This window comes from Macaca thibetana, chromosome 9, assembly GCF_024542745.1.
Source record: "Macaca thibetana thibetana isolate TM-01 chromosome 9, ASM2454274v1, whole genome shotgun sequence".
Lineage (NCBI taxonomy): Eukaryota > Metazoa > Chordata > Mammalia > Primates > Cercopithecidae > Macaca > Macaca thibetana.
Window position 1 is genome coordinate 91,151,842 of NC_065586.1, and position 26,850 is coordinate 91,178,691.

Below are 26,850 nucleotides of genomic sequence, written 5' to 3' on the forward strand. Positions count from 1 at the left end.
CCTTAATAGGGGCATTTTCTCTCACAGTAAATGAATTTTTATATTTTAGTAAAACTACCTATTTACTAAATAAAGATTAGTATGTTATGAAGCAAAGATTGGAACAGAAAGGGGGATGACTTGAATTATGGAAAGCATCCAGACAGGAGAAGATGGTCTCTTCATAAAAATATTTTTCCCTGTTTTACTCATTCAATACAACTAAAAACCCTCAACTTTATATATAAAACAACATGAGAAGTCTCTGACAGGGCAACAGAAGGCACACTGGCTAGGGACCCCGCAACCTGAGGACCATGATGGTGAGCTCCCAGGGTGTTCCTGTTGCCTTGGACATCCCAGACCTGGAGCTGAGGGCAGCAACCTGGAAAGGGCAATGAGCACAGACAGAAAAAGTCTCAAGAGGAGCCTGCTGTCTCTGATCAAATGGCCAGAAAGGGCAGCCCAGCAAGGCAGAATACTTTGAAACAGTAACACCTTTCCCCAGCCAAATGCCTGAAAAGGCCAAGTGGGGAGTCCAGGCTTCCACACTCAAAATACTATAATGAGGTGCCCCAAATACCCTACTGAGTTGGGGACAGAAAAGGCCCAATAAGGAGCCCATATTTCATCCCTACCCAGATGTAATGAAGAAAGCCTAGTGGAGAGCCAAATCTCTCACCACTACTCAGCAGTACGGAGGACATCCCCAGTTGTGTCCATGGAGGCCATGTGTGGAGCTAGATATCCCACCCCTGCCCAGCAGTAATGAGGAGCCCCAAATAACCTCAGATGTGAATGTAGGCTGAGTGAGCAAACTAAGAGTTTTACCCCCACCTGCCAGTACTGAGGCAGCACTGCCACCACTTCCTTGGCCATAGGGTTCTGAGAGGAAGCCAGTGAAAGGAGGTTTTAGTAAGATCCAGAGTTTTATAACATCATAAAAAAATATATCCAGGATTCAACTGAAAATTACATGTCTTAGAAGAAGCAAGAAGATTCAAACTGCAAAGAAGACAATCAAAAGCTACCAATACCAAGATGACAAGAGATGTCAGAATTATCTGACAAAGCTATTAAAGCAGTCATCATAAAAATGTTTCAATGAGCAATTATGAACACATTTGAAACAAATGAAAAATGTATAAAGTCTCAGCAAAGAAACAGAAAATAACAACAAATAAATAGAAGATATAAAGAATGAAATAGAAATTCTAGAATAGAGAAATAAATAACCAAAATAAAACTACAGTTGATGGGCTCAGTGGTAGCATTAATGAAACAAAGGAAAAGTGACATTAATGAGACAAAGACAAAGTGAACTGGAAGACAGAACAATAAAAATAACCTAATATGAAAAACAGAGAGAAATGGACCAGAGAGATAAAAAGAAATGAGAAGAACCTCACAGACCTATGGGACTATATAAATGATCTAAAAATTATGTAAATGGAGTGCTGCCGGAAGAGAAGAAAATGTAGGGCTGAAAAAGTACCAGGAGAAATTTTGTCTGAAGATATCCCAAATTTGGAAAAAGACATAAACCTACAGATTGAAGAATCATAGTGAACATCAATCTGGATAAATTTTTTTTAAATCCACACCGAACGCTTCTGGGAAATTTTCCAAAAAGGAAAACAAATAATTTTCAAAGCAGCCAGAGAAAAGTTACACCTTACCTAGCGGAGCACTTGTCATCAGCATCCGTGGAGAAATAGGAATTAGCAGAACGTTTTTAAGTGCTGGGAAAAAAAAAATCTGCCAGCCTAGCATTCTATATCTATTAAAAAAGTATTCTTCACAAATGAAGAGGAATTCAAGACATTCTTATATGAAGGGAGACAAAGATAATTTATCTCTAGCAAACCTACCATAAAATAGTGTTTAAAGAAAGTTCTCTAAAGTTCCTTTATAGGAATTTTTTTTTTTTAATTTAAAAAAAAAAAAACACAGAAAACAACAAGCATGGGTACGGACGTGGAGGAATCAGAATTCTCCTACTCTGATGGTGGGAATGTAAAGTAGTGAACCTATGGTGGAAAAGAGTGTGACAGAGTCTCTCAAAAAATTAAAAGTAGAATGTCCATACGATATAGCAATTACATTTCTGTGTATATACCCCAAAAAACTGAAAGCATCAAACTGATATTTGCACACCCATGTTCATTGCAATATTATTCACAATAGCCAAAAAATGGAAGCAACCCATTTGTCCATCAGCAGATGAATGCATGAACAAAATGTGGTTTCTACAGACAATGGAATATATTCAGCCTTAAAAACGAAAAAAAAAAAAGTCGGATACATGCTACAACATGGAGGATGGATGAACCTTGAAGATATGATGCTAAGTACAATAAACCAGTCACAAAAGGACAAATATTTTATGATTCCTCTTCCATGTGGTACCTAGAATAGTGAAAAAAAAAAAAAAAAATCACCAAACAGAAAGTATAATGGTGGTTTCCAGGGGCTGGGAGGAGGAGGGAATGGGGAGGTAGTGTTTAATGGGTACAGACTTTCAGTTTTGCAAGGCGAAAATGTTGCTGTGCGTGCTTGCTCCTGCCTGTAATCTCAGCACTTTGGGAGGCCAGGTGGGAGGATTGTGTCAGGCCAGGAGTTGGAAAATAGCTTGGGCAACAAAGACCCCATCTCTGAAAAACAATTAAAAATTACTTAAGTGTGGTAGAGGCTGAGGTGGGAGAGTCATTTGAGCCCAGAAGTTTGAGGCTGCAGTGAACTATGAAGATAATCATTTCCTCTGTCCATTCTGTTTCACCACCAGCAATGCAACTCCATTCAAATACACATTTGTACTCTCAAGACCTAAACGAGGCATTTTTACTCCAGTTTGCTTTGTGTTTTAGTGGTTTCTCTGAAATAATTCTGTAAAGTCTCTCTTCTTTCTTATGTCAGCTTAATAAAGTCATTGTTCAATTAGCTTAATGCCCCACTATTAATGGGACAGAGATTTCCTTAGACATCAGAAACCAATAAATTTCCCAGTCTTTGCAAGAGGCTCTGTGTGCGTGTTGGGGAATGCCTTTAACACCTACCTGGGCACTTTAAAAATCTGCTAGCTAACTAAAAATCTTAAAAGAAGGAATTGAAAAATAAGATGTTCATAGAAGGCTTTGAAGAGTGGTGACACATTTCTGGAACATAGAAGGCCACACAGGCTTAGGAAATATCTGAGAATGCCCTAAGCCCTCGCCTCTGACTAACTTTGAGGCTCTATGAGAGCGGAACATTACGTTTCTCTAGCGAAAAATGTCTGCAGAAATAAGAGAATGTATACGAGTAGATTATTTAAAGCAAGACTATGGCCTTATAATGAGGCCTTTTCAACTGCAGGTTTATTCTAATCCTTGGTTGCAAACCTTCATAATGGCCTTTAGGCTTCAACTGAAATAAAAGTGCTTACTTGGTCTTTCTCACTTAAAAAGCTCTATACTCCATTTAATTTCCTCTAAGTGAGAATTTGCCAGAAATTATTTCCCAATTCTAAAGTTTCTGAATGAAATTTTATAGCCAGAATTTCAGCCTTTCAGCTACTCATTTCAAATCAGCAATCATTTCAACAGATAAATTGCATAAAATATCAGGCTTGCCAAATGAATTTCCTAAACTGTTATGCTGTCTCCACGAATCTTTACAACTTTTATCAGTTTCCATAAAAATACATATTTGCATGTCTATGTGAGAGACAGATGGGTAACTGAGAGGAAACAGCAGAGACAGAAACAGATATTGACAAAGATTTGCAGTAGGTGCTATTTCTTAAAACTTCTGGTTGTTACAGTGAAACATTATTTGCAGATGAAAGGATTTACTATTTGAAAACTCCATGAAAGGTAACCCAAAATTGCTAAAATTATCAAAGAATTCAATCTTCCGTATTTACACGGATTTGGGGAAACAGTCTTTCCATTATACTCATGTTAGAAAAGTAAACACATATATAAGTTTTAGTGAACTATATTCCAGTATTTATGAAAAGTAAAAGATTATATACATTATGGTGCAGCCATTTTTATCTATAAAACCACCTTAAAGAAATAATATAAGATGTATGCAGATAGCAGCACTTGTAGTAAACAACAGTTCAAAAATAATCTAAACATCATTGAAACTGGAAATAATTCTGAAAATATGGAATAGCCATTAAATAGGACAGTATGAGCTACATTTCTTTATGTTGCTTTTTAAAATATCTATATGTTACTATACAACTGTCACCTCCAAATCACAGCTATATTCTACATATACACATAAACACACATATACACATATTTCTGTTTGTGTATATTCAAATACATGTTCCCCTTTTCTTTGCCTTAATATGTCTGTACATCTGTGTGTGTCCCTGTATGTGTGTATCTAACCACTGGGGGAGAAAAGAATGGATAACCTTGGACAGACTGGCTAATTCAAGTTTATATCATGTCATTCCCTTTGGCTAAAGTGACCTTCTTTTCTTTTCTTCCTGTATTTATACACATGCATATACATGCTAAAATAAACACATATACAACATATATATCCAACACATGCATATATGTACATGTAATTATATTTTAATAGCCACTGGGGGAAAAAAGAAAGTATACAAGCTAATCTGTCAAGAGATCATTTGCCTAGACAGGTAGATAGGAGTGAGAGATTAATAAAGCTCATGTTTTAATACTTTCAACATTTTTTTAAAATCTCACGCAATAATTTCTGATTTCTCATTTGTGGTAGCAAAGCAAAATATGGCATTTATAGGGTGCTTTCCATTTCATATGACTACAGATAAAATGTAGCATATGATCTTAAGATTGTGTTACAAACATAATTTTATTGGAAATGAAACAATAAATTTTCTTTCATACAGGGAAAATTGGAATGGATTTTGAAGGAAGGATACAATCAAAAGAGATAGGGCTCAGAGATGGCCTTCTTCCTATTAAGATAGGAGGAGATAATGGTTGACACACAGGCAAGGAAACATCTGCATTTTTCACATGGGACTGAACATCCTTGCTCTGCAATCTAGCAGCTAGACACTTCATCAGACTGGGATGAAACAAAGCTCATAGAAGGGTGGTATAGTGCCAAAGCCTTTGTGAACTGGGGTGGTGTCAATATCCTTTGGATCAACCAGAGGTTTCAAGGTAAAATTCTGCAAAATGGTGGTCAGGATTAAAAACAGCTCCATGCGGGCCAGGCCTTCTCCAGCACAAATTCTTTTTCCTAAAAATTACACACAAGATCATTACTCATTTAATTCTTTAGCTGAGTTAGCACATAGGGAGGCTGAAATTAATGTGGAATGAAGAAATATATTAATGAATGACTAATGAACCTACAACTTTTTCTATTTATACCCAAACCAGGTTTCTTTTCTATTCTTTAGCACATATTTCTGTGAATGTACTATATGAAAAAAATCTTTTCTGTCCATGCACATTGGAACTGCTGTGTTGCAGCTTGCCAGTGACATCTTTACACACACACACACACACATCTATCCCAACTGGCATGATACACAACACTGTATCTACTTCTCCATATACTTCTGACCCTGGACTTGACAAACAGATTTATTTGTCCTTATCTGGATTCTAAAGGATAATCAATCTTGCCACATATCTGCTCTAAAAAAAATAGTCAAGAGCTTATTATTCCCAGGTATAAAAAGAAATGTCACCAAGTGGCCATAGGCAATTCTTAGGGCATCATTTCTTTCCACATCTTCCACCCAGTTCCCCTCACCCCAGCCATTACTAATGATTCACCACTCCCCAAAGAGATTGGCAATTTCAAGATTCCTCTCAGATTCCAGGTATTCTTCTACCTGGAATGGTCTCCTACTCTGCTTTGCCTGCCAATAGTCCCCATATTCTTTCAGATTCAGCTCAGATGTTATTTATTCTATGCAATCTTCTTTGATACATCAGGATATACAATTCACGCTCTCAAGTTTTCCACAATATTCATTAATGCTTCTAATACACTACATTTCACATGAACTGTAAATTATTCATCTGTTTTACAAACTGGAGTACAAACTCTTAAGGTAAACCCTTAGATCTGATAATGCACACAGTAATACCCACTGTCAGGACAAAAGCTGGCCTGCAAGCCATGTGAAATGAATAGAAATGTTGAGCAGGCTCATGGTGCAACAGTGGACTCCAAAATATGAAAGGAGATAAGAAGTCACATAGCAACGGCTTTTTTGAGATTATCTCTGAGCAATGCACATAATCTTGAGAACACAACATCAAGGCTTGCTCTACACTTATTTTCTTATATAATTAAACAGGAACAAATCTCTTATTTTTGTCTCTGTTTCAGTTATTTCTGTTGGAAACATCTTCTACCCTCCTATCCGCCTCCTACTTCTTTGAAGTGTGCTGAATATTCTCCATTTCTTCCTCTTTCCAGATCCATTTTGTGTTTATCTCATGTGCCTTTCTATTCCCAGGAAACTGACCTCTCAGAACTGCATTAAACCAGGAGGTAGTTCCTTTCTGGGTTCTGGATACATTCAGAGGCTCAGATGTTGAAAAGTTCAGAGTATTTGTTCCCTCCATCCTACCCTGTCAGACTAGTTTAACAGTGGCAACATCCCTCCACCTAAAGACGCTTCTCTTGATGAGGAATCTGCTCATTATTCAGGTGCCAGCAACACTCTCCTTCTTTTGAATCTTTTGATCCAGGATTGTAACATCTTCTTGCTGATGTTAGTCCTGAGTTCTTCCCCACATTTTGTTACTCCCCTTGTTTGGCCCACACCTCTCAAAACCATCTCTTTATTAAACTCTCTTTTATTAACTTTATTGACATTGCTGCATGTTTCTTTCCAGGACTATCAAAAATTGAGGGAAGATACTCAAATGTGATTTATTGCAAGAAAATTTCACTTACTTTCCAACTATTCTGCCCCTGTCCCTTTCAAATAAATCATCTGAAGCGCTCTCTCTCTCTCTCTCTCTTGCTCACGTTCTCTCTCTCTCCCTCCCTTTCTCTGGACTCCCAAAGAAACCTCAAGCATAGCATTTGTGATCTTGGAATTTCATTGCCTCTTCATTTGTTTTCCTTTCTCTTAGAGAAAAGATCTAATACTTACTCACATTTGTATGCCTGACCTGAGCATAGCATTGCCATATGTAAGGTACTCAGTGAAGTTTATTGAGTGAACTGGCTTCTCAGGGTAAATGAGAAAAGTTTTACTAGAACTGGACTTCTAGGAGGAACTTTTAATGACCTACATAGCGGACCAGGAAGCAGAATCTATGAACGCAGTCACCAGTCCCATGAGAAATAACCGTCTTTGGGAGTGGTGCCTCTGACCTTATGCAAATGGCAAATTGTTCAGCCCAGAGCAGCCTCCATGCAGAGTCCTTCCTTATCTTACATGACCCCTGATGTGAACATAAAAAGCTTGCTTGCCTGCTGAAAAAGCCATGAAATAATCACTCTTTTTAAAGTTGCCACTTTTGTCCAGGAAGTGGCCAGGGTCAAACTTCTCTGGATTGGGAAATTCCTTGTCATCGTACAGGACAGAAGTCAGATCTGTTAAGATTGTTGTGCCCTGAAAGAAAAAAGATAAACCAGATCAAAATACAGTGTTCATGGGATGCAAAAGCCATGGATAGGAAAGGCCAACATTTTGTATGCATGAATTCTGCAGGGCTGACTATGGGACTTGAGTATATGTGCATTTTAATATCTACAAGGAGTCCTGCAACCAATTCCCCATGAATACCAAGGGATGACTTTAAATTAAAACCTGTATAAACAGACAAAGAAGGTGATCATATAACGATAAAGGGGAATTTCTTCAAGTGGGTATAAAAATTATAAATGTACATGAACTCAACATCAAAGCACTTAAATATATGAAGCAAATATTAATAGACCTAAAGGAAGAAATAGACTTCAAAACAATAATAGTAGAGAACGTAATACCCTATTTTCAGCAATAGACAGATCAAACAACAAACAGTGGTGTTAAACTGTTCTTTTGACCTGACTTAGCAGGCACGCGCAGTACAGTCCACCCAACAGCTACAGAATACACATTCTTCTATACAGCATATGAAACATTCTCCAGGATAGATCGTATGGTAAGTCACCAAACAAGTTTTAACAGAGTTTTAAACTTAAAATCAAATCAACTATTTTTTTCTGAAAATAGTACAATAAAACTAGCAATCAAGAAGAACAGAAAATATACAAATACCTAAAAATTAATTAACATGCTTATAAAGATCCAATGAAGTAATGAACAAATTAAGAGGAAATATTTAACAATTTCTTGCGACTAATGATAATGGAAGTACAACATACCAAAAATCTATGAAATACGGTAGAATCAGTACTAACAATGGAGTTTAAAACAATTAACCTTTACATCAAAAAAGAGGATAATCTCAACTAACAATCTAACATTGAAACTTAAGAAACTATAAAAACCAAAAACAAACCAAATCCAAAATAAGTAGAAGGACAAAAATTGTAAATATTATAGAATAAATCAATAAAATACGAAATAGATATAGAAACTAAAATACAAAGAAGTCAATGAAAGAAAGTTTTGGTTTTCTTGAAATGATATACAAAACTGACAAACCCTTAGCTAGACTATGAAGAAAGAGAGAAGACCAAAATAAGTAAAACGAGAGATGAAAAAGAGGCCATTACAACTGGACCACAGAAATGCAAAGGATCATTAGAGACTATTATGAACAAATATATGCTTACAAATTGGAAAATCTAGAAGGAATGGATAAATTTCTGGACTCATATAATATACCAAGATTGAATCATGAAGAAATAAAAAATCTGAAAATGATAATAATTAAATAACAAATTAAATCAGTAATAAAAATCTCCCATCAAAGAAAAGCCAAAGACTATTATTTTTGGCTTCACTGCTGAATTCTACCGAACATTTAAAAATATACCAAGAAAAATTCTTTTGAAATTCTTCTGAAAAATTGTAAAGGGGGAAATCCTTCCATATTCATTTTATGAGGTCATGATTCCCCTAATATCAAAGACAAAACAAGAAAAGAAAACTGCAGGCCATTGTCTCTGAAGAACATAGATGCAAAAAATCTTAACAAAATACAAGTAGGCCCAGTGTGGTGGCTCATGCCTGTAATCCTATCACTTTGAGAGGCCGAGGTGGATCACCTGCGGTTGGAAGTCCAAGATCAGCCTGACCAACAATTAGCCAGGCATGGTGGTGCATGCCTGTAATCCCATCTACTCGGGAGGCTGAGCCAGGAGAGTAGCTTGAACCCAAGAGGCAGAGGTTGCAGTGAGATGAGATCATGTCATTGTACTCCATCCTAGGTGATATAGCGAGAGTCCATCTCAAAAAAAAAAAGTGACTTGGGTGCTGTTAAAGGCATTCAGTTTCAAATGCAAATGGAAAAAGTTTCAAAAATTTGCAGCCTGACAATGCAATAGAAAAGAAAATCCCATTTCTGGGGAGAAATTCAAGCTGGCTGCAGAAATTTGCATAAGTAACAAGGAGAAGAATGTTAATCACCAAGAAAATGGGGAAAATGTCTCCAGGGCATGTCAGAGATCTTTGTGGTAGCCCTCCCATCACAGGCCTGAAGGGCTAGAAGGAAAAAGTGATTTCATGGGCTGGGCCCAGGGTCTCAATGCTATGTGCAGCCTAGGGTCTTGATGTCCTGCATCCCACAAGTGGCTGAAAGGGGTCAACATAGAACTTTGGCTATGGCTTCAGAGGGTGCAAGCCTCAAGCTTTGGAGACTTCCAAAGGGTGTTTAGCCAGAACTTCTACTAGGGCAATGCAGAAGGGAGATGTGGGGTGGGAGTCCCTATACAGAGCCCCTACTGGGGCACCAGCTAGTGGAGCTGTGAGAAAAGGGCCACCATCTTTCAGACTCCAGAATGGTAGATACACTGACAGCGTGCACCATGTGCCTGGAAAAACTGCAGAAACTCAACACCAGCCCATGAAGGCAGCTGGGAGGGAGACTGCACCCTGAGAAACTACAGGGGCAGAGCTGCCCAAGACTATGGGAACCTATGTTTTGAATCAGCATGACTGGGATGTGACACATGGAGTCAAAGGAGATCATTTTGGAGCCTTAAGATTTGACTGCCCTACTGGATTTCAGACTAGTGTGAGGCCTGAAGCCCTTTTGTTTTGGCCATTTCTCCCATTTGGAATGGCTGTATTTGCCCAGGGCCTGTACCCCCATTGTATCTAGGCAGTAACTAACTTGCTTTTGATTTTACAAGTTCATAGGCAAAGGGACTTGCCTTATCTCTTATGAGATTTTGGATTGTGGACTCCTGAGTTAATACTGAAATGAGTTAAGACTTTGTGGCACAGTTGGGAAGGCATGATTGCTTTTGAAATGTGAAGACATGAGATTTGGGAGGGGCGAGGGGCAGAATGATATGGTTTGGCTCTGTATCCCCAGCAAAATCTCACCTTGTAGCTCCCACAATTCCCACGTTTCATGGGAGGGACCCAGTGGACAATGATTGAATCCTGCGGGTAGGTCTTTCCCATGTTGTTCTTGGAATAGTGAGTGGGTCTCATATCTCATGGTTTTAAAAAGGAGATTCTCTGCACAAGCTTCCTCTTTGCCTACTGCCATCCATGTAAGATGTAACTTGCTCCTCCTTGCCTTCCACCATGTTTGTGAGGCCTCTCCAGCAATGTGGAATTGTAAGTCCAATAAACCTCTTTCTTTTATAAATTGCCCAGTCTCAGGTATGTCTTTATCAGCAGCATGAAAACAGACTAATACAAATGGATTTCAAAATGCTAATAGAGAGGTTCTTGAACACTCTCATCACAAATAAATAATAAATGTTCAAGGTGATCGAGATACTAATTACCCTGATTTAATCATTACACAACTCATACATGTTTCTAAACATCATGTTGTTCTCCAAAAATATGAACCATTATTAGGTGTCAATCATAAATAAAAGAGAATTGATCATGCTCACAGGCTGATAAAAAGGAGCCAGGAAGAAGGAAGAAGATGACGAGGAAGGAAGAAGAAATAATTATTTAAGAAAGATAACTGAAAAAGTAAGAGAGAAGGGATCCATGCCACAGTTAAAACAGCTTATAGTGGAACAAAAGAAAGCCCATCAGTCACAGTAACTGACATTAAAGAGAATCAAAGGTTGTAAATGTAGCCAAGTATGTAAATCTAATGGAAAGCATTAGAGGAGTCCACTTCCAGTGACTAATTTTTCTGTGAGATGGAAGAGCAGGTCACTTATTAAAAGTAAGATAATGAAAGGTTGAGAAGAGTTCAAGGTTGAAAGTCATTGTGGAGTATGGTGAAGCAAGTTGAGTTAGATTATAAAACAGGATTGTTGGGTAAGATTGACAATACTTTTGGCATTGATGAAAATTAAACCACCACATTTGGCATTGATGATAACAATATCAACTTGCTGGGCTGCATGGTCTTTTCCAGCACAGGTCAGTAGCCAATAATCAGGCAGGGAGGAAGGAGACTTTTATGTTGGACTTTTCACAAGTAAGTCATAGGGACAGTAGAGAAGGGGTGGGATACAGGATACACGTTAATTGGTAAGAGTAATAAAACATAAAATTGAAAGGAAGGGACAGGATAGCACACTGGGCTAATGGACAGGCAGAGTGTGGAGCTATCAAAGCATGGAAAATCCTGTGGGAGTCTAGGCACTATCACATTTAGAAACTTGTATCAAAAACTAGAAGGAAAGAAGTATGTGGTTACAGGGTAGGATGCCTGAGTTATGACTATGCCATACCTGTAGAAGATTAGGCAATCTACAGTTCTACTGCTATGATATTTGATTGCCTAAGACACCTAAGGAAGGGTATAGACATAATATCTCTCACCTTTGGAATAAGGTATTCTCTAAACCGAATGTCTTGAGTCACTGCACGGGGCACATTGGTGGGGATGAGGTCAATATATCTCTGGATCTCATGCACCACGGCATCCGTGTAGGGCATCCGGCTTCTGTCCTGCATGCAGACACTTCGGTTTTTGCCGACCACATGATCAATTTCTTCCCGCACTTTAGCTGGCAAGGCAGGAGTCAGAATTTATGAGAAGTGAAAAAAACTTGAAGTACCATTTGTAGGTTCCCTTCATCATTGTCCCATTGTAGTTGGAGATGGGACAATGATGGAAAATTATGTGTCACTACCTCCGTAAGAGAAAAAAAAAGGACACACAGTTTACATTTCTTGGGCAAATTGAAAGATCATTAGACACAAGTATGCAGGTATGAAATACAATTGCACCATGACATTCAATCCTCAACTTTGATTCCCTACTCTGTGTACTTTTTCTTGACAGACTCAGAGATCTGAGATCCTGAAGAATCACTGAAGACCTTGTAGTTTAACCATTTTGTGTATTTCAATTTTATCTTAAATATTTAAGTTTCAGTAATCTAAGAAGTACACAGTGCAGTTCAGGAAATGAGATATTAACTTGATTCAGCACAAAAACTTAACAAGTTAAAATTTATTCAGAAGGTATTCATAATATAGGACAGACACACTGCACTCTTCATTATATTACTTTATAATTCTTCAAAAAACTTCTATGTGGTAGGTATAATTTCATGTACTTTACAAAGAAACAAGTCCAGAGAAGTAAATAGTTTCCTAAGGATGCTCAGGGAATATGTGGTCTTTCCCATATTATCCCCCTTGAACAGATAAGGGACCACAGATATGAAAAGTAATCATGTGTCTGCAGGTCAAGCAAGCCACCTATTAGTAGAATCAGAATTCAAAACCACCGCTATTGAAGTCTACAGCTCATTGTTCAAAATAACAATGCCACACTGCTGCATCTGTTCCAAACCAAATCAAGAATCCTATACCATCGCAGGGAGAATAATGGCCTCTGCTTTTCAAATCTCTATCATTATTTAAACATTTTATTCTCCTTTTATACTAGGAACTAATTTGAATTGAATCCACCCAGTGGTAGGTAGATGTACTAATGATGAGAAATTTTGTTGTACCTTGTGTTGGCAGGTAAACTGTGGGGTGGTTATCAGTATTTTCTGTCCGTTTCTTCCTGAAATTTGATCCTGCCCATCATCTGTTCATACCTGAGATCTCAGGGTGCTTCAGCAGGAGCAACAGTCCATATCTCATTGTGGTGCTTGTTGTCTCTGTTCCTGCACTAAACATATCCCATATAGTAGCAACCAAGTTGTCCATGGTAAATTCAGACTCTTTATTGTGTTTTTCCTAGCAATGACATGTTAAAATTACTTAATAAAAAGCTTTTCAAGTAACACTATACTATTCAGTACAACATCAGTACCTGGCTAATTAAGCCCGACTTTAGAGTGTGCTATGGGTGAAGATAATATTAGGTGAACTGTTAGAATTGCTTCAAATTTAAAATAGCATCGGACTCACAAACATTCAAGTACTTTCTGAATCTTCAATTTCTAACCCACTAGAGCCAGTCAGTTCCTTTGTAATTTTTTAAACATACTTTTAATTAAGTCATCACTGCTAATCACTGTCAACTCTAGCATCTAATGTCTATTTCATCATGTCTAATTTTTCATTCATGTTTCTTGAACTAATCACACCCAAACTACAGCAGTATTTACAACTCCATCAGTCATTACACCCAAGACTGCTCTTCAATTACAATCATTATAGCCTCTTTGAAAATTTCACAAACTTGATTACTATACTCATCATCTCCTGGATCTATTTTCTCCTCCCTGTTTAAGTCAGAGTTTCCTCAAACCTACCTCATCTGTAAATGAATATATCTTAGAGATTTCCCAAAAGTAAGCCTGTCTGGGTTTCTATCCATTCCTGTGTTCCCTCATTTGTTACATCTTCTCTTCACAGAACCATGATATGTTATCATCAGTCTTGAATGGATGTGTGTGTGTGTGTGTGTTTGCATATTTTGATCTGCCCCCAGATAAAGAACCAGCTTTAACATGGTAAACATAAAGCCTAAGTCTCTTAGGGTGAGAACTTAGAAATATCCAGAAACACGCAATATGGCTTACACAGGTAATATGTTGCATAAACAATTAATACACTTTAGGATACAGCATTTGTTTTCATATCTCAGTTTCACCAGGAAAATCAAAGCATATCAATGAGTCACAACACCCACAAAGATAAAGTAGCAAATCAGGATTACATTGTACCTTTTCCATTCGAATCAGAAAATAGTCAATAAAGTCTCGAGGGTTATTGATGTCCAGAGATTCCTGATGTTCTTTTACTTTCTCCAAAATAAAACTTCTTTGGAGAGCATAATTTTTAAATAACACATTATGACTTCCTGGGAGAACTCGTAAAAAGGGGAAAGCATTGTAGAGCTGAAAGGAGGAAGAATCCATCATTAATTCATTCACCAAACACTGGTCCTTATCATTTATCAGACACTGGTTATATGCTAAGTAGATAAAGATGAATAGACATGCTTCCTGCACAGGAATGCATTCTGAATTTGAAGGGGAGAGCACTGAAAAAGTAGGCAGAGACAGTATGCACAGGTTACAAAGCAACTTCAAGGCCAATCACATTGATTTCCTAACCATAACTCTCTGAAGGAAGTCAGGAAATTACCCCTGTTGTCACCTCTCTTTAGATGAGGAAATTGAAGTTCATAAGGTTAATCAACAATTTGAAGACACCAAACTAGTGATCTCGGAGCTAATACCCTGTGTTTGCACCAGTATACACAATATATGTTTTACCAGGGGATACTCTAAAAATTTTGAAGACTCATACTCATTTGTGGTAATGAAGAAACAGTACATCTGAAAGATTAAGAAAGTGCCCAAATCACTTAGCGTATACATATGTATAAAAAACACAAACACACACATATACATATATATATAATTTAAATATTCCACCCCAAAGAATGTGCATATTTTCCTGACTCATGTTTTTGCTAGTCCTAGAGCTTACAGAACATGCTTTAATTTAGACAACACCCTAATGACCTAATACCCTTGGAAGGCATCAACATAATATATTCAGGCTTGTAGCTTAAATCAAACTAGATTCAGAATCAGGAATCAGGAATTCTAGATTCCAGATTTTGATGTTCATTGTCTTAGCTAGGCTATTTTGAAAAATATGCCTAATAGCTCTGGATCAGTTTCCCATTCCAGTAAATAAGAGACATTAGATTATTTTTTCTCTAGGGTCCTTTGAAGGTAGGTCACATCAGGAACTTATGATCAGTATAGAATTTTAGTTGTTAGTGATTGTAAAACATAGGTTACTGACATTTTCTGACCATGTACTTTAATAAGAAATACATCTTAAATCACTACCCTCTATATCTGAGGATCTTAAAAAAACAACAAAAAAGTTTCATCCAAACAAATCTTGCTATAAATGTAGCACTCTGAGATTATGTATTTTTTTCTATTCTACATTACTTCATGTTTTCAATTTTATTGCATCACATTAGATTGATTTGATAACCCACTAATGTGTTGCAAATGATAGTTTGATAAGCATTGCTTTGGACATTTTTAAATAGGGCAGAGAGATGGGGTAGGCATGAGCTATAGATGAGCTTGAAAACTATTACACATTCTAAAAAGAACCTTGGCCTTACCTGTATCCAGGGGGTGCTCACAGTTTCAAAGTTTTCATTAAAATACTTCATCAAGGTTAGAAATTTCTGATCCCTGTAATCAAAACGATTCTGGAAAATGATGGAGCTGATGACATTGCAGGGAACACAACCCAGAAGAAAAGTGGGATCACAGGGAGATGCTACAAACAATGCCAGTCAGAAGTTAATACACAATTTTCATATAAATCTAAAATTGACTGCTTAAAATAATTGGAAATGATTGATTTCTAAGATGTTTCCGTAATAGAAACTACCTGGACATGCCACCACTACTATAAACTTCAAATGCCTAAAAAAAAAAAAAAAAAAAAGTACGTAACAGTTCCCTCTGTTAGCACAAATAGACAGTTTAAGCCACCCAAGCCCTGACCTGCACACAGGAAACTTCAACCTAGCCCTAAACCCTAATTGCCATGAAAACCTCATGCCACTATCCTCCTGCTGCTCTTTCAGTGTCATTTTGGACCTGGTTGGGTGTCAGCCTGATCTTCATTGAAAGCAACATTATGTGAGTAATAAACCTTTCATATCCTATTGGTGTTTGTGTGGCATCCCTATTGTAATCATCTAAACCAGATTTTGGATGATAGGTAGGTCCCTCCTGCCTCTGTGTGGTGACAACACCACAACTCTAGAAAGACAATGCAAGCTCAGATCAAAAATTAGAAGTTATGATGTAAATTAGCTCTCCTCAACCTGTGGAAATAACTTAAAACTGTTAGTGTTATTAGTGATGAAATGGGCTTCCCCAAGAGTGTGAGGTCCCTACAACAAAGTGGAATCAAGTAGATTTTGGATGACTAAAGGTCAGGGAGTTGAGAGAAGGTAATAGTCACCACAGGAAAAGTTGAACGAGTTAATAACAAGTTCTGCTTCAATACAAATTAAGGATACAAATAATTTCACAGATAATATGTGCCAAAATTCAATATTCATTGCTTGACTAATTCTATTTCCAAATTTGATTCAAAGAAAGTAGTCAGAGATTTACAATAATTCATATGGGTTGCACTTTCGTATATTAAGAGCAGGAAAAACTAGAATCAACCTATCTGGCCAAAACAGAGGATTAGTTAAATAAACCCTGGTGTGTCCAAAATAAAGGACTACTGTACTATCCAGCTAATACTGTTCTTGAAAAACATTTAAAAGTTAAACACACAAAAATATTCATTCAATACATGACATTATAAAACCACATATATCTTATGATCTTACCCCTTGCTTGCCTGCCTGGACCTTTCTCTTCCACTTCCTCTCCCAGCCCTGCAAGTGCACACACACATCTACGCACCGCAGAGATCTGTGCTGTTGCAGTACCATCTCTTCATATCCACACTCTACTACGAGGGGCGGATGGCAGCCCCACACTTTGGTGGTAGTTGGCAACCCCTGTATTGTTCTTAAACACTTTACTAGAAAAGTGACCTAATTTTTTAAGCATATGTGGCCAAGACTGATAGCTGATTGCCAAAATCCGTGTTCTTTTCTTCCTGTGCACAGAGTAAACCACATTTTCCAGCTTCTCTGGCAGTTAAGTGTGGCCCTGTTACTAAGTGGCACACATGAGAGACGTTACGTGTGCCACTTCTATGCCTGGCCTAAAGTATTTGCTTTTTAACTTGCTCTTTTCTCCTTCCTGTATCACACAGAGATATGAATCATTGATGAAATTCAAAGACATTTGCTGAAGATATCAAAGCCCAATTAACCTGGTACCTAAAAAGACTGTTATTCCAAACACTTCACCTCCTAATTCTCTTATGTGAGCAAAAAGTAAACTATGATACTTCAGCCATCATCATATTTTGTAGTCTATTTACAATACCATTTGTTCTACCCAAACTATTAGTGTTAATTATATGAAGAAATAAACACCATTGGTTTTTTTTAATGCTTCCACCAGACACAAGGCTTCCTCTTGAATTCGGTCTTCAATTGTTTTCTTCCCCATTCCCATATTCCTCAAAACCATGAGAGAGAAACGCCGGATTTGCTTCCATCTTTCTCCATTGCTAAAAATAACTCCTATCAACACAAAAGAAAAAACAGAGAGAGAAAATATTCTTCATTGTCATGAATACGAGCTGACAGTTCTCATCTCAGGAGCTGATATTGACATTTCAGCAGGATGTAAATATAATGGTGTCAGCTTCAGTGATTCACATTGAGCCCTTCATCACACCTGCCTCCTCTTTGAACCCAAACTACTATTTAACGGTCAGGATTCTTAATTTTGCATATTGCTAAACTATTCTTAATCCACCAGCTGCACTAAACCTCACAATAATTCTGTAAACTGAAGGCTTTGTCCCATTTTACGGGATGCTAAAAATCATAAAGGCAAAATGCTTGCTCATGATCCTGCAGCAATAAACATGGTGAGTCCTAGTCATAGCTTAAATTTTCAGGGCTGGCTTTTCAAATTGTAAGTTAATTTTAAGAGAAATAACAAGAGGAGGGAATTATCAGGAGAATGTGAGACAGCACTTTTTCATTGGAAGATATCTCCTGATAATCATTTCTCAGATAAGGGGTACAGTCATTAAACAGACAGCTAGTCTCATTTCAACATTTCCCCTCTATTTGTTAAATCTTACCCATGAAATATGGAAGGAAACATCAAAGAAGTTCAATATTAGGCTGCCAGAGTCAAGACCAGATCAAGGGGAAAAAATAGGCTCATAGGAAACATTTCTAGGGAGCCTCTTAGAAAACAGTGCAGAAGAACCCACATCTCCAAGACAATCCTAAGTCAAAAGAACAAAGCTGGAGGCATCACGTTACCTGACTTCAAACTATACTACAAGGCTACAGTAACCAAAACAGCATGCTACTGGTACCAAAACAGAGATATAGACCAACGGAACAGAACAGAGCCCTCAGAAATAATACCACACATCTACAGCCATCTGATCTTTGACAAATCTGAGAGTAACAAGAAATGGGGAAAGGATTCCCTATTTAATAAATGGTGCTGGGAAAATTGGCTAGTCATAAGTAGAAAGCTGAAACTGGATCTTTTCCTTACTCCTTATACGAAAATTAATTCAAGATGGATTAGAGACTTAAATGTTAGACCTAATACCATAAAAACCCTAGAAGAAAACCTAGGTAGTACCATTCAGGACATAGGCATGGGCAAAGACTTCATGTCTAAAACACCAAAAGCAATGGCAGCAAAAGCCAAAATTCACAAATGGGATCTCATTAAACTAAAGAGCTTCTGCACAGCAAAAGAAACTACCATCAGAGTGAACAGGCAACCTACAGAATAGGAGAAAATTTTTGCAATCTACTCATCTGACGAAGGGCTAATATCCAGAACCTACAAAGAACTCAATCAAATTTACAAGAAAAAAACAAACAACCCCATCAAAAAGTGGGCAAAGGATATGAACAGACATTTCTCATAAGAAGACATTCATACAGCCAACAGACACATGAAAAAATGCTCATCATCACTGGCCATCACACAAATGCAAATCAAAACCACAATGAGATACCATCTCACACCAGTTAGAATGGCAATCATTAAAAAGTCAGGAAGCAACAGGTGCTGGAGAGGATGTGGAGAAATAGGAACACTTTTATACTGTTGGTGGGATTGTAAACTAGTTCAACCATTATGGAAAACCGTATGGCGATTCCTCAAGGATCTAGAACTAGATGTACCATATGACCCAGCCATCCCATTACTGGGGATATACCCAAAGGATTATAAATCATGCTGCTATAAAGACACATGCACACGTATGTTTATTGCAGCACTATTCACAATAGCAAAGACTTGGAATCAACCCAAATGTCCATCAGTGACCGACTGGATGAAGAAAATGTGGCACATATACACCATGGAATACTATGCAGCCATAAAAAAGGATGAGTTTGTGTCCTTTGTAGGGACATGGATGTAGCTGGAAACCATCATTCTTAGCAAACTATCACAGGAACAGAAAACCAAACACCGCATGTTCTCACTCATAGGTGGGAACTGAACAACGAGATCACTTGGACTCGGGAAGGGGAACATCACACACCGGGGCCTATCATGGGGAGGGGGGAGGGGGGAGGGATTGCACTGGGAGTTATACCTAATGTAAATGATGAGTTGATGGGTGCTGACGAGTTGATGGGTGCAGTACACCAACATGGCACAAGTATACATATGTAACAAACCTGTACGTTATGCACATGTACCCTAGAACTTAAAGTATAATAATAATAAAAAAATAAATAAATAAATTTAAAAATAAATAAATAAATAAAGGGGCTGACATGATTTAAAAAAAAAAAAAGAAGAAAAAAAAAAGAAAACAGTGCAGAAGAAGTCAGAACCCCGTTCAGGTCATATCTCTGTTTGCCAGAACCCTGTGATCCACCAGAAGACTTGATAGTTTAAGGCTAGCTCCAAAAACAAATAAAAGAAATTTCCAGCACTTAATCAAAAAAACTTTTTCTAATATCAATTCTGATACATACTCATACTCTGATCATGTTTCTCCATGATGTTTTCAGAACATACGTTTGCTTTATGCTTTGTCTTCTGTTGTATTCTAATATTGCTCATGCTTTTTTAGAATCATATTTGAAGGTGAGGATAGAAATATTCCAAACTCATGTGGTTCCATGCACACTATTCAAGCTTCCTAAAATAATCTCTGGGTATCCATGACTAAGACCCGGCAGCAAAATATTTGGTGAATAAGATAACTAAGTAATATTCCTTCTCTCTCTCATCTCTCTATTGCTTTTCTATTTTTTCAACTGACCATAATTTATGATGAACTTCTCTTTGTAACAAATTCGTGAAAAATTAGTGGCTAGATGGCTTGTTATCATGAATATAATGTTTAACAGGGACATTGTGTCACTTTCACGGATTTTAAATATAGATTAATGATCCTTTATAGAAAAATTATTCTTAGCCTCAGGTAGAAAATACGAAAAGTGTGTTTCATAAATTTTTTTAATACTTACGATTTCTCAATTTCTTCAAATTTTTCAAATTTTTACAACTTACAGACCCACACACATACCCCAAAGGGAAGCATACCGAATCCTTGGGTAATTTTTTCTGCCACTGGAAAACTCCCTCGGCCAGAAAATACTTCTCCCTGATCAATCAGTGCTTCCTTAATTGCTTCGTATCCATGTAACACCACAGTTGGCTTCATGCCAAAATAAACAGTGAGCACAGGGCCATAATCTTTTGCTAGCTGCAAAAAGAATAGCAGATGCAAATAAAGTGTAAATTTCAAAAATAAAATGTAGATAGCTTAGGGAAACATTTTTAAACTTGCCAGAAAGATGTTTTAATACTTCTCCACCAAGTATATAAAATTTAATTCTTTAGAATCAATTATTTGATAAGAAGAAAGTATTTGAATAGTAATTATCATCACTTTATTAGTAACAATTCTATTAGTGTTAGTATCAGCTTCAATATTTATTTCTTGTTCAGCCCCTACTATATCACAGGGGCTATATTATACACTTTGTTCCTATTATTTTATTAAATTTTTATGCCAAATTAATAATTGTACCAACTTTCTCCTATCTTCTTACAATTACAGTAAATTCTGTGTTTCTTCTTTGGGTTAAGGGAAGTCCATCTACTTTGCCTCATGTGTAGTCTAATAATTGTCCATCATTGTTCATTCTTGATAAATTTACTTTTAGCACGAGATACTGCCATATTTTTATAATGCATGATAACATAGCAATGTGGTCATACATATTTCCCAGCTTCACTCAAAGCTAGATGCAGCCATGTGACTCAGTTTCCATGAACTCACGTAAGCACAGTGTTGTGATAAAATTCGACATTTGTGCATAACAGACAATTGCTTCCCCTTCATTTCTGCCCCTACCCATGGGTTGAAATAATAGCATGGAGATGCCCCTACTATGACCATGCAAATGAGAAAAATGGTCTAGAGGCAGAAGATACTAGAACTACAAAGATTTAAAAAAAAACAAAACTGGTTCTCTTAATGGCATCATGGAGGAGAGGCAAGCTGACAGCGAGCACCTAGAGTTTCTTGTGTGAGATAGAAATAATCTCCTATCTTCTTTCAGCATCATCTTTCTGTAGTATCAGCTTATGTGGTATCCTAAATGATATAGGACTTACAATATTTCAACTTTTCTAATGTAGAACTTTTTTTGCCAACCTAAAAATTCATTCTACAAACTATAGTGACCTTTTCACAAGGAAGATGTTAACCTGACTGTCCTTTAAGCATGTTAATGGTATCACATTGCTCTTTTTTTCTTTCCTTTTTTTTTGAGACAGAGTTTCACTCTTATTGCCCAGGCTAGACTGCAATGGTAGGATCTCTGCTCACCGCAACCTCCACCGCCCGAGTTCAAGTGATTCTCCTGTCTCAGTCTCCCAAGTAGCTGGGATTACAGGCATGTGCCACCATGCCCTGCTAATTTTTTACTGTTAGTGGAGATGGGGTTTCTCCATGTTGGTCAGGCTGGTCTCGAACTCCCGACCTCAGGTGATCCTCCTGCCTCCACTTCCCAAAGTGCTGGGATTACAGGTGTGAGCCACCAGGCTCGGCCCATATTGATCTTATGACAAAAACAAGTGTTTTTTACATCCTTGCACGGCCTACATATCTTGTCCCCTGCATCCCTCTCTACTCTCAGCTTGTACCATATTCTTACTTACTCTCTGAACTACAAACACTTTTGTCCTCTTCTCAGGGTCTTAGGGAGAGAAGTGTAAACCAAAAATAAAATTCAAAGCACCCCTCTCACCGCCAGCTGGCCCCACTCCCTTACCACCAGCAATTTAAACAGACTTCCTCTCTAGGCCAGGTCCCGCCAAATTTAACCTGAAAAACTGATTCATGCCATCATGGGAAGGGGGCATTGAACATGCCTCATTATGCCCTCTTCCCTTTTGCAATTCAGCAAAAGCTGACCAACATTTAACATTAAGGCAGACCTTAACTCTGATAAGAAACAATTACCATCTATTCTCTCTGAAAACTGCTGCCTGGAAGCTTCATCTACATGATAAAACCTTGGTCCCCACAACTCTTATCATAAACCAGACATTCCTCTCTATTAACAATAACTCTTTCACCCAATCGTCAATCACAAAATTTTAAACTCTGGATATCATGGAGGCAACCCCTCTCCCACTGCTTCGAGTTATCCCACCTTTCTGGGCCAAACCAATGTATATCTTAAATGTATTGACAGGAGTCTCATGTGTACATACTCAAACGTATAAATGTATAAAACCAAACTGTGCCCTGACCACCATGGGCACATATTCTCGGGATCTCCTGACGGCTGTGTCATGGGTCATAGTCACTCACATTTGCTCAGAATAAATCTCTTCAAGTATTTTGCAGTTTGACTCTTTTCATCAACAGAAGCAATTCTCCCCCAGATTAAAAACATGTGAAATTGGGTTTTGTTGATATTTGATATGTTTAATTCCTAATCATTCTTACGATTATCAGCTCCAACTTCAATTACTCAGAGAACCCTTTGCTGAATGCCTGAATGCTCCTCTAACTGGTTAGTCCCTTGAAATTACATGGTCTCTTTCTACCATGTCCCTGTTACACAGTTTGTAATCATACCTTTACTTGCATTGTTGTTTCATAAATATATTCCTATCCTCTAAACTGTAAGTTCCTTAATGATGGGGTCACTCTAAATTTTCTTTTGCCATTGAAACTCACATGCACCATGCAAGGAGGTATTTAATTACTTATAGAAAATGTGGTGTACTTAAGTAACCTGTGCAAAATCTTTCTTATTTACATCTTCAAGAAATGGAAATTAAAGCGAAGAGAGGTTTTAATCCTGCTTAAATCTGTGAATTTAAATAATCAATAGATGAGCTGGGGCGCTGACACAATCTCTTTCAATTCAAAGCCAAGGCATAGGAAGAATGAGCTTCCAGAAGCAGTATTCCAGTAACTGGCTTTCTTAAGAGAAAGACAGATTCCACATCATTCTTCAGGCTTTAGAGAGCAACTGCTATGTAAACAACTTGGAGTAGAGAAGTTACTCATTTATTGAGAACTACAGTATGAAATATGAAAGATCTGAACCCTTAGTAATTCCCTTGATTTCAATTCATATATGCTTTATGAAAACGTGGTGCTGTGACACTGTAAATCGGTGCTTATTTAGAAAACTAAAAGCTGTTCCATTTTCACTAGCATTTACCAAAGAAGAGTTAAAGCAACCTGGATTACAATATTGACAAAGAATTTCTGCTCCTGGCAATGTCAACAATCATAACATGGATCAATGATCTTAGTAATGTTCCACTGGTGGCAGGAATGACTCACATCTTGAGCAACTACTGCCGTGTTGAACTGCTGATAAACTTTGATGTCAATAAGGAATTGTGAAAAACATTTTCTTCACAAATAACTGGGCTCTCAACAATATACAATACAAGAAAACTTTGTATATAAGTTACATCTGATTCAAATATGCAAATGCACTCTTGTACTAATGACTGATGATGCATTATTTGCTTAATCTACCAAAGAAGAAATCTGACAATTTATATAATTGAAACGAGTTCCTATATAAATGGAAGCCCCCATATTCCTTGCATAAAATGAATTTCTCTTCAAAGGTTTAGCCTGTTAACTTCCTTGTTCTTTGTTCTCAAACTCAACTTTCTTGTTCTCCATGCCTCCTTGCCCGTAGTTACTCTCCTGTCAGCTCTAATCAATAACTCACCTCTGTTTACTTAGTTACCCACTCTGCACCCATTCCACTCTTTGAAACTTCATGGCCCACCAAAACCACTGTAATTCACATCTCCCTTCCCTTCCTTATTTAAGAAAATATTCACAAATAGCTAATCAGGTCAGCTTAGATTGTGTGGTCTGACCGTAGTCCATGGGGTGAGTGACACAGAGGTAGAGACTACATGGAAGAGATAAAACCTCCTTCTCTCCTTTGTTCACTATACTCTTGTGATCGTGATTGATGCAGGCAGCACCCCTCTGAAGAAGTAAATTGCCTTGCTGAGAAAACTTTTGCCTGAGTGCTAGTTTCACTTTGTGGCACCAAGCATTTATCTCCAACATTTCTCTTAGGTGACACAGTCTATAATTGCTTTCCAGTTGAAACATCCATTCTGGAGTAAACACTTATTTGCCTCAAACTTGCTGATTTCTTCATTTCTTTTGGATGTACCAATTGCATGTTCTTCTATATGTCTACATTATAAAGGCATATCTGGGTGTCTAATGGACACATCTCTATAAAGGCATCTCTTTAAAACTTGGTATCTGGGGACATATATTGCTTAGTTATGGGGATATCTGACTTACTCACTGCAGAAAACTAAAGGAAAATTAGTCATACTTACCATGCTTATGGATTTGCTGATGTTCTTAGTATTTAACTGTAGAATATTTCCAATAACGGGGAGAGGAGTTGGGCCAGGTGGAAGCTTCCCTTTGGCATAGCTTCGGTTCCACAGAGAAAGAAGAATCAGACAAGAAAGACAAATCACCAGGATGATGAAGAGATCCATTGCTGGGCTCTTTGAAAACGCAGTTGAAAGCTAAGAATCTAAAGATTTTGTAAACCAAAGTGCAAGCTCCTCACCAATTACGTACTAAGACTTTGAACTTTGGATGATTGATTTTTTTTATCTTTAGTACACCTTGAACTGCTGGTAGAAGTAAAAACAAAAATTAATTTAATATTGATTAGTTCTTAAGTTTAACCTAAAATTGTAACTAAATGATAACCCTCACTTCTGTAAAAGCAAGAAATAATAAAATCAAAATTAATAGAAGAAAATAATAAACCTCAGCACAGAAATAAATGCAATAGAGACTGAGAAGCAATTCAAAACATAAAAAAAGAATTGGTATTTGAAAAGAAAAAAGAAAATTGATGAACTTTTAGCAAGAATACTGAAGTAAAAAGGGAGAACACTCAAATAAAATCAGAGGTAAAAAAGAGACATTTCAGATAATATTAAAGAAATACAAAGGATCATAAGAAGCTGTTATGAACAACTATATGTAACTAAATTTAATAAAAGAATAATTGGATAAATTTCCAGAGACATACAACCTTCTAATATTAAATTATGAGGAAATAGAAAATATAACAGATAAATATAGAGTGAGAAAATTAAATCAGTTCAGAAAGCTATTGCATCAAAAGAAAGCCCAGAATATGATAGCTTAACTACAGAATTCTGCCAAACATTTAAAGAAGAATTAATATTAACTCTACTCAAACTATTCCAGAATTAAAAGAAAAAATATTTCCAAACTAATTTTGCAAGGTTAGCATAACCTGATTCCAAAACCAAACAAGAACACACACATACACACAAACTACAGACCAATATATCTAATAAATATCGATATAAAAATCCTTAAAAGACACTAGCAAAGCAAATTCAACAACACACTGAAAAGAATATTCACTATGATCAAGGTGGATTCATGCCAGATATGCCACAATGGCTTATCATAGGGAAAAAAAATATGATACATCATATTGAAAGAAAGAAACACATATTAAAATTAAAATTAGAAAAAGACATATTAAAAGAAAGAAAGAAAGATTGCCCTAGCCAGAACTTCCAATACTATGATGAATAGGAGTGGTGAGAGAGGGCATCCTTTTCTTGTCTCAGTTTTCAAACAGAATGCTACAAGTTATTGCCCATTCAGTATGCTATTGGCTGTGTGTTTGTAATAATCAGCTCTTATTATTTTGAGATATGCTCCATCAATACCTAGTTTATTGAGTATTTTTAGCATGAAGGGCTGTTGATTTTGTCAAAGGCCTTTTCTGCATCTATTGAGATAACCTTGTGGTTTTTGTCATTGGTTCTGTTTATGTGATGGATTACGTTTATTGATTTGCATATGTTGAACCAGCCTTGCATCCCTGGGATGAAGCCAACTTGATCGTAGTGGATAAGTTTTTGATGTGCTGCTGGATTCAGTTTGCCAGTATTTTATTGAGGATTTTTACTTCAATGTTTATCAGGGATATTGGCCTATAATTCCTATTTTTTTGTTGTGTCTCTGCCAGGCTTAGGTATCAGGATGACACTAGCCTCATAAAATGAGTTAGGGAAGATTCCCTCTTTTTCTATTGATTGGAATAGTTTCAGAAGGAATGGTGCCAGCTCCTCTTTGTACCTCTGGTAGAATTCAGCTGTGAATTCATCTGATCCTGG

The 26,850-nt window shown here is 37.2% G+C and overlaps 1 protein-coding gene across 4 annotated transcripts; it reads right to left on the bottom strand.

Annotated features, from left to right (window-relative positions):
• Window positions 1-2,329: 2,329 nt before the first annotated feature.
• LOC126962035 (cytochrome P450 2C3-like) lies at window positions 2,330-25,275 on the bottom strand. 4 transcript variants are annotated; one of them, XM_050802810.1, is made up of 9 exons: window positions 25,006-25,273; window positions 20,692-20,854; window positions 17,514-17,663; window positions 15,615-15,775; window positions 14,182-14,355; window positions 13,105-13,246; window positions 11,870-12,057; window positions 7,420-7,561; window positions 2,330-2,388 (listed from the first exon to the last, which is right to left on the bottom strand). In XM_050802810.1, exons 1-9 carry the CDS (start codon window positions 25,171-25,173, stop codon window positions 2,345-2,347), a joined length of 1,332 nt encoding a protein of 443 aa, XP_050658767.1. In that variant the 5' UTR covers window positions 25,174-25,273; the 3' UTR covers window positions 2,330-2,344. The 4 variants fall into 4 exon arrangements, with proteins under 4 accessions (XP_050658767.1, XP_050658766.1, XP_050658765.1 ...); XM_050802809.1 differs by lacking the exon at window positions 2,330-2,388 and adding an exon at window positions 4,800-5,214 and having other exon boundaries at window positions 7,447-7,561; window positions 25,006-25,272; XM_050802808.1 differs by lacking the exon at window positions 2,330-2,388 and adding an exon at window positions 4,800-5,214 and having other exon boundaries at window positions 25,006-25,272.
• Between the last annotated feature and the right edge of the window lie 1,575 nt (window positions 25,276-26,850).